General features: G+C 43.2%; 1 protein-coding gene across 1 annotated transcript; it reads right to left on the bottom strand.

The window, feature by feature from the left end:
• Positions 1 to 544: 544 nt before the first annotated feature.
• VPS37B (VPS37B subunit of ESCRT-I) lies at positions 545 to 14457 on the bottom strand. Its single transcript, XM_082293781.1, has 4 exons — positions 14348 to 14457; positions 6509 to 6680; positions 5832 to 5914; positions 545 to 4724 (listed from the first exon to the last, which is right to left on the bottom strand). Exons 1-4 carry the CDS (start codon positions 14450 to 14452, stop codon positions 4221 to 4223), a joined length of 864 nt encoding a protein of 287 aa, XP_082149907.1. The 5' UTR covers positions 14453 to 14457; the 3' UTR covers positions 545 to 4220.
• Between the last annotated feature and the right edge of the window lie 817 nt (positions 14458 to 15274).

Below are 15274 nucleotides of genomic sequence, written 5' to 3'. Positions count from 1 at the left end.
TCTGACTCATATTCCTAAATAACTGTGGTTGACTCATTTCTCCTAACTTGGCTGAAATCTAAGATTTTCCTCTCCTTTAAAAAAAAAAGCTTTCTCCCTTCAGCTTTTCCAGGTGATTCTGAACATTCCCACTAATTGTAGAAAATTAGAAGAAAACCAAAGGGATTTTACCTGATAGACAGCCCACCTACCTCACTGCCATGATTACAACATGTAAAATCTATTGTGAGCAAACCCGTCCTCTATCAGCTCCATACAAAATGGACTCACTTTATCCAGTCACTAAAAACACAGCCAACAGATTCACTATGAATAATTAAAGCAGTATTTTTTTTCAATTCTATGTTCTACATCCACCTACAACTGTGTTTATGCTGCTACAGAAAAAACACCATTAGGGTTGAAAATCATTAATGTAACTGCAGCACGACTGAATGGAAGCACAGGGGGACAGGACACCAAGAGATATGCTATTTTATTTAAAATCAGAACACAGTAGATAACAGAAAGACTTATTATGCAAACAAATCCACTGTATGTTTCACAACTTGCTCGGCCTATAAAATTGCCCCTTATTAAGACAGTCCAGGATCACACAGAGGAACTGTTCAGGCACAGGACGACTCTGCCCCCTCTGAACTCCACGTCTGCCACGCAGCTCCATGTGAGGGTAGAAGAATTGTCGCTTTCAGCTCTGGATCTACGTCGTGATTCCAGTTTGAGAGGGCAAAAAAGTCCCAAGAGAGGTCGAGACTTGAGGCTGTGGAGGTCGGGGCACTAATGGGGATGGTCACCTCGACCAGCCAGTGCCCAGGAGCCTCCTGGCATCCCACAGAAGCTCGTGTTCCCTGCCGCCCCTCCGGTACAGAGGTGACCTGTCTGGATCAGCTGTGCTGGAACAACTGACTCCACCTTCTCTGGGAGGCAGCCCTGAGTGCAGTGAAACCCACCCAGGAGTCAGAACTGCTCGCTGCTGATCCCAAATCCAAGCCTAACCACGTACAGTCGCGTTAGTCTCACCTTACAGAACTGTGTACAAAAGACTGGCACAAATAATGCTGCCCAAAGAGAGCATTTCCAATGCTACCAACACTCTAAAGCCGTGTTACACATTGTATTTAAAGGATTTTTCTCCACTCCAATTGCTTTGGGGAAGTATGTGCTATTTGTAGCAGACATCAAAAATCCTTTATATATATATATATATATATATATATTATTTTTTTGGCAAGCATCGTGAGCCACCCCCTCTCAAGTCTCAGCTTGCCTATGGCATTTTAATCTCACTATCTTATCAACAGTGCAAATTAGTAGAATTCTAAACATCCTAGCCAGAGCAGAATTTATTTATTAGCTATAACAGAACAGGAGAAGCTGCTGAAGGGCAACAGGTTGAAAGCACTGACACAGCTCTTGCCTGACTCATCCAGGTTAGCTTTTTGTCAAGTTTGTTGCTGAAAGGATTTGAACAGCTTTCCACAGTCATTCTTCTCCTTTACCCTTAAACAACACCAGCAGTCAAGTAAATATTTACAGTTTGTGTGCACACAAACACACAAAATTAATGGCAAAACGTTTTCAAAGAGCAGCTGGACTTCAGTTATGAGCTTGCAATAACTGAAATATCACATTAGTTACATCATCTACGTTCAAACTTACCCATCAGTGAAGGCAACTATAAGCTTACAAATAGCAGATACAGCTGTTTTTTCTGAAGTATGAGGGTCAGTTTTCTGTAAAAGTCAGTGCTCTCAAAGAGCCCTTAAATAACAGTTAAGCAATGGCCATTCAAATGATAAAAATGCTAATATCCTAGAATTACAATCACAAGTAGTGATCCTAAGGCACATCAGCCACATGCATATGCAATAATGCATTGTTTTGCTTTCAGACAAAAAAATTGCATTAGCTTTGTCTGTATTTAGTGTGCACAAGAGGTTGTTTTTAGATAAACTATCCCTGAAAGGTCATTGTTATCACAAAAGTTACCAAAAGACAGAAGATTTAACAAGTAGTAAAAATATTTTTGGACTACTAATACCAATAAAGTCTGATACATAAAATGCAGTGCAAATTCACAATACACTTATCTATCACCCCCATCACTTCTGAGGACTTCCAACCCTCAGAAAAAAAGTTGGCACCTGATAAGTGTAAAAGATACCTGGTTGTTTTTATGAAATCTTAGCAAAACTGATTTGAGAGTGTTTTAGAGTTTTTGTGTAGCAGGCTCAAAGTATGAATTTCTGTACTCAGACACCACCCTGGTAGCCCCCACCCACTTTAATTCTTTCTAGGACAGAAACCATTTCTACAGCAGACTCATGTTTAGCATCCAGATACGACAGCTGCCATCCAAATACCAGCACTAACAGCACAGCAAAGTTACTTTGAAACGAGTCATAACTAACCATGCTTATACAAAGCTTCAGTGAGAAAGTAATACCAAGAAAAGATATCACACTATTTTAAAAAAAAACAACAAATCCTGTACCATCACTAGATTACAGAAAAAACACACTTTGCAAACAAATCCAATGCACATTGCTTCACAAAATCCCCCATCTATAAAAACTTGCCAGACTTACACTGGGGAATTGGTTCAGATGCCAGTAATGCTGACCAACCTTCTGCCCTCAGTCTTCAGAAGGCAAAATAAGCCAAATGACCCTATTTTCAGAATCGAGAGCTTTCTGTTATGAGCTTAATTTCAGATTAGTATTTGCTAACGACCACACTCCAGAGGAAATGATTAAGGGACAATCCAGGTCTTACATAAAGAAAAAAAAAAAATAGCTATTCTATTCTGACTGATGTTGTTTGCAGTACAAACCTCCAAACAATGTAGTGCATTCCAGGACAATGATACCAAACTGCTCTGAAATAACCAGGGGCTTTGACAGATTCTGGACTGATTGATAACAAATTCACAGACACATTCTGTGCAAACAGTAAGTGTTAGAATTTGCCTCCCCAAGTGCTGGATTAAAATACCAGCATATGTCTGCACCTTAGGTTTCAAGAGTCACATCAAGAATGAAATCTGAGCTGCCCTAAAAAGCCTCTCCCAGTCCAGTGGCCTAAGTCAAGAACGGATTCTGTAAGATGCAAACAGCCACCATGGACGTCAAAAGGCTTTTCTTTTTTGCCTACTTGCAGAGAAACATTAACTGCCAATCCCAGACAGATACACATGCCCTAAACTGCAAAACTAAAGGAAATGGGAAAGTTAAAAATAGTTCTGCCAAGTGAGAGACAGAGTTAAGGGATAAAATGAAATTGTGGAAATTCAAGTGGGCAATTTACATGTGAAAATCCAGTATTTGATTAAGAAAATACCCTGCCTAGATTCCTGGAATCACATGGTATCAAAAGCTAAGCACCTGTGTAAAAAAATCATTTCTGTATCCAAGGTGTGGAAAAGGAGAAAAAAACCCGACTGTTAGAAAGAGTCTTAATAGGCAAGGAAATAAAACTGCCTGGTAAACTTCTATAAAACCCTAAACTGGCTCTGCAAACAGTTTAGTTTCATTTCAAGAGACCAGGACTTGGAGGGTATCAAGCTACTTAGGAGTGGGAGTAGTGCCTACTTTGATTACACAATGCCTAAGGTAACAACTGAAATGCAGAAACGAAACTCTTGCCATTTTCCCCTGTCTAAAAGCCACCCAAGGCCGTCTGACAGGAGTTGCAGCTCAGTGAGCTCTGAAAACGTTGTGCACCTGGCCCTGGATGCAAAAGGATGCCGAGGGGGGTCCTGTGCACACCCTTTTCCCAGCAGTCAGATACGGTTGTTACCATCCCAACACTGTCACGGACACAGAATTCCTTAGAGAGACAACCAGCTCCCTGTTTACCACACATCCATCCAGCTGCGATGGGAATACATCAGAACAGAGGAGGATGCTGATTTACCATCACTAAGGAATTCAGAGCGTGACTCAGTTTGTAATGTCAGCAAATCCACTGTGAGTGGCTTCCCAGTTTGATGGATTTACAAAATTTAGACCATATCACCTTCCACGGAAAACCTTGTCATCACTGACCTTTGCAAACAAACATCATCACATTTAGCAAAGCAATTGCAAACCTCTGTGCTACAGCTCGGCCTTTGTACTCCATTGTGCAAAGAACAGAGGCTTCCCATTGCCTACAGCAAGTCTCTGATGGGGGAAAAGGAAATATAAGCACCAATACATAAGTCAGGCGCACCCAAATATTTACTGGAGGATAAAGCCAGGATGTGGTGGAAGGCGAGCTGGTCTTTGGGGAAGAGGTGGAGGATAGGGTGGTACAAACTGAGCTGGGTATCCTGGCTGTGGCATTTGACTCGTGGGCTGAGCTCCTCCCGGCCGAGGCGGGAGAGGAGGGTACGGAGCACCTGGGTAAGAGAGAGCTGGTCCTGAACTCATGGCTGCAGTGAAGGGAGTGGGGAAGCGTCCTGCTGAGCCTGAGGGAGGCGGGGGGGGTGGGATTCGCCGGGGCACGACCGAGGGAGGAGTGTTTGCATCCGCCTTGTAGGGATCTGCGGGCGCTGCTGCGGTCTCCGGTGCCCTCGGCTGCGCCGGCGCCTGAACCTGAGGAAGTCTCTGTCCCTTCAGCACCATTTCCTGGAGCTTCTCAATCTTCACCCGGCGCAGGTGAGCCAGTTTCCGCTTGCTCTGGTACTCGTCGATGAAGGAATCCAGGGGTATTTCACCATCAAGGAACTTTTCTGCCATATTCTGTCAAATACAGAACATTCTCTTAGGAAACAGCCTACTGCAACAGAATCTAAATGGCTCACATCCCAAAAATAGCATCATTTTGCCTGTGATTTTCCAGCTGGCATATGGAAGATGACTGGCATATTGAAGAATTCTGAGCAGAACTTTGAGTTAGTTATTACTCAGAAGCACTGAGAGTTAAATATCACTTTTGCATAAATTTATACTGAAGTAACAGCAGTAAAAACATCTGAATTTTGCTCTGAGCATTCCCCTCATCACCAGAGATGGGAATGAACCAAGTGCAGCAGCTTCCCAGATTGCCAGCTAAGCTGAATTACAGTTCAGTGCTGCTTGAATGCCAACAGAAACACTGGGAACTCAGTGAGACTCAGCACAGAGATTACTGCTAAGTCAGGTTTAATACTCACCCTTACTTGTGGCTTTGGGTAAATGATGTTTAATAATTGAGAGGTGAACAAACATATAATCACAAAATTCAGCTTGTCCTGGGAATTTCTTTTTATAATCACAACTCAAGGCTAATAAGCAAATTTTTTCTCCTGATTAATTACAGAAAATGCCTGCATGAAATCAGCAAACAAAACCAAACACTTTCATTATTCTGAAGTCAGATGACCCTTCAAGCACTTGTGTCACAGCAAGTGGTGACCACTGGCACCTGCACAGACACACTGAAATCACAACGGAATATTTCACCAGAAACACTGGAGGAAAAGCAGCATGGGCAGTTTTTTTATTAGGCTACTAATTGACATTTATAATGATGTAACACATATACCAGGCAAACTCCACTAAAAGAAGATTCCACATTTTTATACTCTACGAGTTTGAAGGCAAAGCCAAGGAACTAAGAGGGCTTGCCAATCTTTTCTAAAAAGAAGCACTTTCTCTCTTAAACTTCAAAGATGATAAGAGTAAAAAATTACTCAGATAAAAAAAAAAATAAAATTGCTGGAATCAAATAGCTGTTCACTGAAGTTCAAAGCAGAGACAAGACCATACTCTTAATCTGTCACATGTTCAACTCTGTACTGCAGCCACGGACACTGGGAGGTTCTGGTAATGGATGGAAGTGGCAGAACTGGAGCGCTCTGTCATTACCTCTGTATCTTCCTCAATCTTCGCCCCCTCGGTCTGCAGCAGTGCCAGCAGGGTCTCCAGGGAAGCATTACTGGATTGTCTGTCTGTAATGGCACAGGAAGAACAGAAAATGACAGCTGGCTCTAAGTGACTTCTAACTACACAACAATCTCTAAGGCACATTTGTACAACCAGCAGACTGCAGTTCTAGACAGGGTGAGGAACAGTAAGAAATATATTAAGAAGTTCAGGAATATTGTCACAGTGCTAAGAGCTGAAATTTAGTTCCAATTATATATTTATAATATTGAAAGCACTTCAGCAAGTGCAGTATCAGATGTACAATATAATTCAGTATGGAAGTTAAATGCAACATTCCATTTAATTTATAAACAGTCACTGAAAATTCGAAGTATTTTGCTCTTTAGCAAGGTAAACGAAGTTGATAATTTAGAGAAGAGTAGGTCAAGAGTAGATAGGTAACAGGAAGAACCCACAGTATCTGTTACTAGATGTGATAGTCACTTAATAAATCATCAGAAGTGTGATCTATTTCAGCACTACACAAGAACGACATTTCACTTTGTACCCTAATTCACACAGCTAAAAACGAGACACCAAAAACCAACAACAAAAAGGCAACATATTTACATTCACTTAGAAAACAGCAAATCATCACTGTCAACAGCCAGTGTTACCTAGTTTTGTTTTCTTTATCTGGTATGCTTCAAAAAGAACTTGCAGCTCTTGATATTTCTCAGTCAAATTTGATTTCAAAGACTCCAACTTTGGCTGGTACAGGAGATTTCCTTCTGCCAGACTGCGGTTGCTGGCGAGAGTCATGTCCTTGCTGTGCTGAACATTTTGGGACTGGATATAAATAAAAAAAACCCCAAAACCGTGTGAAATAACAGTGAAATTATTAAGCAAGACAAAATAGAACTTGAAAACTTTTAAATAAACAACAAAAGTAAGCTCTATGTAAAAATCAGTGCCGTGGCATTAGACCTGCAACCGATGAACAAATGATGAACATTGACAGATAAAGCAATAATAGCTCTTGAAAAAATCTGAATTCCAGCAGTGAGATACAATGAGTGTAGAAGAATGTCATCCCTTATCTTGTTAACATATAAAAAATAAGGACTGCATCGTGACTGCTTCTTCTCCAGAATATTCTTTCCCAACTGTCTTACACCAATCCTGGATTAATGCCAAAACCTTCATTTTTTTTCAGTTTAATCCTTCTGCTTAACATTTCCTAGCCTAAAGAAAAAGTGACATTCTCATATACCCAAGATTCAGCCAGATTCCAGTTTGCTCACACTCACACATGCACATGATTTATCAAGAGAGCCTTCAGGAGCTTTGGGAGAGCCGAGTGTTTGGAGAAGTCTGCCCTGGGTGTCACGTTAGATTCATTAAAATATTCAGACATCAAAAAGGAAAAAAAAAAACAACCAATGGATCTGATTTCAGATCCTCAGTCTGAATCAACAAGTGGAATAGTCTTCCCATGGCACAACAGACTCATTCTACTAAGCTGCCTTCAAAATCAGCACAAGTTTGGTACATTTTTTTGACCTCCCCCATCCATATGCCCCTTCTAGTCCAGGTTATCCCTGTTCAGCTGTAACTGCTCCTATTTACAGCCCTGCAGTCTGTGCAAACAGAAGCACAGGCCTTGCTCCTTCCACACCTCAGAAACAGGAAAAGAAGAAACCCAAATGAGCAATTTAAAAGCTCCAGATAAGGTCAGGATCAAAATTCAGGTGCTTTTCCAAGCACAGCAACTGTCTTTGAGAGCAATTACTTCCTTTTGAAATATTTATATGCTACTTTAATTTGCTAAATTCAAAACTGGCTCGGTGTTACTTTAACACACCTTTGTCCCCAGATATTGCTCTTCAAAATCCAAAATTTTACTCTCACCCTGTTCTTGCTAAACCACTTTAAAACCCAACAACAACCAAGGATCATGTAGAGTCCTAAAGTCTACACCAACCCCAATTCTACTCCAAATTGTGAAAATCAGAAACTACACTTTTGATATTGTTTTGTCTTCTCAAGGTTCTCACATCAAGCCTAAATAAGCATCCAGCCCTATGCTTGTGTTCAGTGTGGATCCTTTCCAAGAATAAAATCCCCTTCTTAGCTTTGAATCTAATGCAAAATAATTTAAATTAAACTGGTTTCCATTTGTTTATTCTCATATGATCCAATCCTGTTAGGACTGTTGCTTTCAGAAAGCTGGAGTCCCTCTATTTTACACTTTTTAAAAAACAATTATGAAGGGAACTAAAATACATGAGATTTAACAGCTTAATTACTGGCATCCAACCTCTTACCAACCTCCTGCCATCACCACTACTCACCGGCTCCTGAACTGCCAGCCAAGGAAAATTGTGTGTAAAAAGACTGATGGTTTCTGGTGCCTCTTCCACCATTTTAATGAGCTTACTACTTCCTTCCAGCAAATTCAGTATTTTCACTGCTTGGGAGGCTGATACTCTCATTTCAAAGCAAGTGCACAGTCAGTCAGGGAAGACCAGTTTAATGAGTGAACTTTGATCTCTCTTTTGGGATGAAGATGTACATTTACTCAGGGCAGAAAAAAAGCCAGTGGACACAAACCTATAAACCTTTCAAGAGCACAAATACCAGGAAAAGGAAGCTTTCACTAAAATCGTATGTAATAAAGTGGAGAAGGTAGAACTCCAGGTAAGCAGAGGAAGAAAAGGCTTCCTTAAGTCAGATGAGACTTTTGTGATGTTGTCCCTGCCTCCATTGTCAGAGTATCTCTCAACAGGCAGGAGGAAGAAGCAGCAAATTCCTCACCTTTTATAGTGATTTGCTGAATAACTTTACTTTTAAACAATTTCAAATGTGTGAAGATGAATAAATACCACTATGACATGATGTACCTGACTTGTAAAAATAAGAAAAATGTGACTGATATGACCTGCCTACATTTAAGGCAGAGTGACATCCTGTCCTTTGCATCTGATACTTAATAATTATGGACTAGACTAAACTTTGGCGAAAGTGTTAAAAATAGTTGTTTTAAACTGAAAAAGTTAAGGTATTTGTAACTGCACTTTAAGTTATAGTGCTTGAAATTACACAGGACTTAATGACTCAACTTTTTCCATCTTCGAGCACTTCTAAGAAGGGCATATTTTTTCTACAGAAGTTGATCAAAAATGGTAATTGACACTTAATGTTGACTTAAAATGTCACTCCTGAAGTCTTCACTTCCAGAATTAGTCTGTGTCAAATTTCTTTTAACAATGCACATTTGGAGAGAGGAGAAACTTGAATCTTACCCAAAACCATGAGAAGAACCAGTTCCTCAAATACAAAGCAAACTTAGGAATGATGTTTAATGAAACTTAAGGAGGAGCTGGTGAAGACCCATCCACCTGTTCAAGACATTGAAATACTTCATATAACCAAAAGAATTTTGAAGTCTGTGAATTCTATTTCACAACAAACAGAACAGACATAATCCCAGAGCAATGCAACTTGCATACAGTCATGATTTACAGAATAATCTCTGTCACTGATGTTAAGGTCTGTGTAAGAAACTTTACAGCAACTGTTCCACTGCACTTGGAAGTTAATTCGAGGAATCAGAAAGCAAACACTGTAAAGTTTGCTCAAAGAGTGCTGTAGAAAAGCTTTCAAAAAATGACTAATTTAAAACTACAAAAAAAACCAAAAACAAAAACAGCTGCAAAATCACCCAAGGGTCAAACCACAGCATGAGCAGTCCATTAAGATTATCAGTGCAGCACAAAGCATGCTTTCAGCATCCATTCACAGCTTTCCACAAGCCCAAAACAAAAGCTGAGGAAGGAATAAATCCAGCAAAAGGTATTTTGTTGTCACATGTGCCGTGTGACAAAAACGTGCATTAGCAGGAAACTGCTCCTGCACTGGTTGTTCACCTGCCCACTGGAAGTGCAAGGAAAAAAGTTACTTGGAGATAAGAGTCAGGAGCATGGGACTCCAGTAGAATTCCTAGCAAGAGTGTTGAGGCCATAAGCACTTCAACATGCAGGAAACATTAATGTGAAACCAGATGAAAAATGCCAGTCAGAATCACAAGACACAATGAGACAGGACAATATTAAGGAGAACATATGCCTTTTTTTTAACTGCTAAGCTCTCACTATGAATTCTGAATGGAACAAATGGGGCAACCATACTGAGCTGCTTATAAGGGGATTTTCATGGCACAAGGATTGCTCACTACTGAGCAGACCACTCAGTACCAAACCACGCTGCAAGAAAATGAAGCCATGGACACACGGATGTTATTAAAAACAGTTTATGCAGCACTTCGGCTGCTTAAAAAACGAATTTCTTTAACAGATATAATTTGAATAATTTTACTCAAGGATTTATTTAATAAGCATTTCCAAGAGCAGGAAGCAGCAACTGCTTTGGGAATTCAGAGTCTACTACTTTTATGAACTGCAGCTTTGTTTCATCCCACTTTTAAAAAAAGGGAAAAAAATGCTGGATAAAATTAAACCAGAACTAGCACTAGCTTAGCAACATTCATACTATAGATGTTGATCCTTTACTCCAAAATAATGGTTTGCAGCAAAAGTTATTTGTGTAAAACGTCTCTGAGAAGCGTCACTCCGGTTCATCCGAAAGCACATTCCCAGAGGAGCTGCCTCCTGAGAAACTGAGCAACTGCAATCCCGACTACCCACAAAGTCCATCAAGAGCTGCTATAATTATAAACTTGCTCTGGCCAGCACCACGGTGAGGAGTCTCTTGGTACCTTCGAGAAAAAGTCTCTTAAGGAGCTATAAATAAAAAGCAGCTTTGTGTGGCACCGTTTTAATTGCTTTATACAGGACACATCCACGTTAGTTTTAGATTTCTCCAGCCTTTATCATTCTCCCACTCTCTTTCACTTACACAAACTTGTAAATTAAGAATAAAATAGCAGTCACACTGTGGAAGAATAAAGATGCACATTTGGAGTGTCAAATTAACCCCTGAAACAGGAGCTGACAGGTGCAGAGTAGGAGAAGAGACTTCTTTTACAGAAGGTTTAGGAGTGCTTTTCATCAAGGACTGGTGAATAATAATACACCCCCTAACAACATCTGTTCTGTAATAAATATTAAAACATACTGCAAAGTAATTAGATTGGCTAAATTTAGCTCTTCTGATTACTTAAAAATGACAAAATAAAGCTTAAAAGGTAAGTTGCAGCTCCCCAACATTTACTGCAGAGGCAAGACACTCAGCACTGCAATTTGCACTTTGACACAGACAGGTTACTCATTTGATGCTCAGCTAGAAGAGAAAAATCTGTAGTTGCCACCAAGTCTAATTCCTAACTTTGCAACTAAATTTCATGTTTGGCCAACAAGAACATGACCACTTGCACAATGTGGTTTTAGGACAGGAGTAGGAATCCAAGAAATCTGGGCATGAATGCACATAGTTTAACTTGGACTTTCTGCCCTACGTGATCTTTTCAATCAGCTTTTGAGAAAAGGACTATGCTCAAAAAATTCCTTTTGTGCTTGCCAGTGTACTCTGCAATGCTGGAATGAGAAGAAGGCAATGCATTTCTGACTTCTTGATTTCACATAATTAAGGTATTGAAAAGCAAATAATTTTTGGCCATGGAAGCTTAGCAGTCAGTAACACAATACTGCACTATTACAGAAGTGATGCTCCAGGAGATAAAAAGAAAATTCATTTTCACAGAGAAATTCATCAAATTACCACCAGTGTCAGGTCACAAATTCTCTCATCTGTACTTTTTAGAATCACCGAGACTGACTTTTATAAACAAGGTACTTTTATGACCCTGCCCTGGCAGGGGGGTTGGAACTAAATGATCTTTCAGGTCCCTTCCAACCCAAACCATCCTGTGATTCCCTATTTCATGAAGATGAATGCTGTGCATGTACTACAGAGACCAACCTGAAAGGATTATAAAAAAACCTCTCCTCAGTTTAAAAAGACTGAGAGTACCAGACCAGGAGCTTCCTTCCTCTTTCTCACAGACAAGATGTTCGTTGTTCAAGCCCTGCAAGCCCACAGGCTGCAAACTCAACCTCAGAGACAGGAAAAGCACCAGTTCAGCTCTGATGCCACAGTGTCACACACCTGGGGACACACGTGCAGGACATGCTACAAGCACATCACCCCGTGGGCACACACAGATACAGATATACACCCCCCCACACACTGACACATACAAATCCTGCTCAAATGCCACACAGGAATACATTCCCTGTAAGGCTGGAAGCGCCTATTTTTAGCTGTTAGCAAGAAAGCCAAGTGGTTTTTCCAAATCCTCCTCCTTTGTGAACAAAACATTGGGGTTTGAGCTGGGTTTCCCTTGCAACAAGGAGAACAAAGGGTTTTTCCAATTATGGAATAATCAGCTTTAATCAACTTTGCCACTGAAAATACAAGTGACCTCAGAGAAGCGACTCAGGAATCGTGATTTAATTGGCATGTCACGGTAAAATTAGGAATGTAAGGACTTTGGAATAACCCTACAACCTAGATACATATGGACTGACAGCCAAGTAGCAGTGAAGTCACCATGGTTCCTCCTTAATGTTCAGGATTTCCCTCTCTCCCGCTTCCTGCCACACACTTCCCAGTGAAAACTCAGGTCTCAGCAACACAAGCTCAAGCAGTAAATAATCCAATGAAGGCGAAAACAGAATGAGGAAGAAATATTCAAGCATGGCCAATTCCTTCCAAGATGTATAAACACATTTCTAGTTGAACAGACTCCAGTAAAAGCCTCCACATCCAATAAAAGAGGATTATAGCAGACAGCAGCACAGCCGTGTTTCCACACAGCCTGAACACCTTCAAACCTGGCCACACTTTCCAAACACCACAAAATATTCCCTCAGGCCCAGAGAACTTTACTCTACAATTTAAAAGCCTTCTGATGCCAACGAAAGAGGAAAACCAGAGGGTCAAATCCAGAATATGGGCTGGTTGTGTAGTGAGAGGATCTTTTCTATGGAGGTCAGGAGGTTTTCTGTCACTTCTGACCTACTGTCTTAAGTCCATACTGACGAGTACTGACAAATAAATAATAACAAAGAGCCCGGCCCTGTGCTTGTGTCCCTTGTCAGAGGTCACACTGGAGCCAGCCGTTCACATCTTTACAAAGTTAAGCCCATTATAACCCGTTGACTTTCCTTAAATAGTTTTTATACAGCAGAGTGCTCCAGCCCCCAGCAAACCACGGGGCTTCCAAGAGCTCTGCATGTTCTACTTTCCACAGCACCGCCTGTTTCTTCTAAGTTCTCAAAATATAAGCTCGCCCAAAAAGTTATTATGGCTGCCCCACTGTCAGAAATCTATTGGCACAAACTTCAAAATCCAAATTGTTGCGTAATACAGCAAATAAATTCCCCAGGACACCCCATCAACTCAGCCTCAGCCTTCAGTGGGCCTCTCCATGTGTAATACTTTGACAATTTGGCTCGAGGTGATCCAGAACAATTTTCTCAGAAGCACCAAAAGGACCGGAATCTTAGTTTGAGGGAACACAATTATAATGGATTTCACTTAATAAACTAAGCTTCTTTCTCAAGCACATGTTGCCACTTTTTCCTCTTCCTGAGGCTTTTATCCTCTAATTTAAAAAAATAAAACAAAAAACCCCAATAAATACAACACCCAGAGAAGTAGAGCACATTTTTTTCTTTTAAAGTTTTCATACATATAGTTTCATTTTATTTGCTCTTATCTGACTAAGAGTGAGAGTCTTTCAGGCACATCTGTGGCCAAATAAACCCAGAACAGTCTCGTATCTGAACTGTAACACACAGGGTCCATTGGCACATCGAAAAACCAGTTTAAGACAACCACAGCCAAAGAAAGAAAACAGGCTCCTATTTTAAGAAGTACAGATCCAAAAGCACGACTTAGAGCCTGATGCACTGACAAAGACACTTCAAATAGGCAAAACAAGCAGCAGAAAAGCCTGACAGCCCTCGCTGCGTCCAGCATACCAACCGGGGCACACAGAAATCTCTTTCACATTGTTTTGAATTCACGCTGGCAAAATCCTTCACCACGACCAAGACACAAAACAAGGGCTGTACGAACGGAAAAGCTGATCCCACCTCCGGGCCGTCACTGTCTCCCAATTCAGCGGCTGAATTCATTTAATCCAGCGTTTTCAGCCCGGCGAGCCCGCACCCCTCCTATGGCACCCAGCAGGCACCGATCCCCCCGCCGCGGACCGGCGAACAAAAGGCCGGGAAGGGCCGGGAGAATGAGGGACGGGGGAGGCAGGAAAGGGAGAAGCAAGGAAGAGACCGGCAGCGCTTCCCGCAGCCCCGGGGGCTCCTCACGCACCGGCAGCTCCACGGCGGGGCCGAGACGGCCCGGCGGCTCCGGGGAGCGGGGAGTCATTAACCCCCCCAACACCGAGCGGCACCGGAGCCGGTGGGGACCCGGCGGGACGGGGGCGGCTCGAAGAGAGGCCGCGGCCGGGGGAGCATGAGGCAGCCCCTCACCTCTTCCATCTCGCGGGCCATGTCCTGGAGCTGCTCCTCGTCGTCCAGCAGCGCGCTGAGCTCCTGCAGGCTCAGCGCCTCCAGGCGCCGCGCGTCCAGCGCCATCCCGGCCCCGCTCCCGGCCCCGCTCCCGTTCCCGCCCCAGCCCCGGACCGGAAGTGCCGCCGCGGTCTCGCCCCGACCCGGCGGGCACCGCCCTCAGCGCCCCCTGCCGGGGGGGCGTGTCGGGGCGTACCACGGGGGCTGCGCGGCGGGAGGAGGGCGCTGGTGGACGGAACCAAAGGGGCCTGGGGAGGGGGGTCGCGGTGGCTGAGGGGGCCCGGGGTGGGGGGAGCGCCTGTGAGGGGTCTGTGGGCGAAGGGCGCCGGGAAGAGCCCCGCACAGAGCGAGCTTTGTGCGCTGCGCTCACGTGAGGCACCCGGGGCCTTCGGAATCCCGAGGGATCACTCACGGAGTCATTGAGGTTGGAAAAGACCTCTGAGATGATCGAGTCCAACTTGTGACCGATCACCGCCTCCTCCACCGGACCACTGAGTGCCACGTCCAGTCTTTCCTTAAACACCGCCAGGGATGGGGACTCCACCACTTCCCTGGGCAACCCTTTCTAATGTTTTATCACCCTTTCAGTTAACGAATTCCTCCTGATGTCCACCCTGAGCCTCCCCTGGCCCAGCCTGAGGCCGTTCCCTCTCCTCCTGTCCCTGTTCCCTGGCAGCAGAGCCCGACCCCCCCGGCTGCCCCCTCCTGTCAGGGACTTGTGCAGAGCCACAAGGTCCCCCCTGAGCCTCCTTTGCTCCAGCCTGAGCCCCTTTCCCAGCTCCCCCAGCCGCGCCTGGGGCTCCAGACCCTTCCTCAGCTCCGTTCCTCTCCCTGGACATGCTCCAGCCCCTCAATATTCTTCCTGAATGGAGGGCCCAGAAGCGGACA

Source organism: Coloeus monedula (assembly GCF_965178545.1).
Source record: "Coloeus monedula genome assembly, chromosome: 18".
Taxonomy (NCBI): Eukaryota; Metazoa; Chordata; class Aves; order Passeriformes; family Corvidae; genus Coloeus; species Coloeus monedula.
Note: the sequence above shows the minus strand (reverse complement) of the source record. Positions and strands in the feature narration are given on the sequence as shown.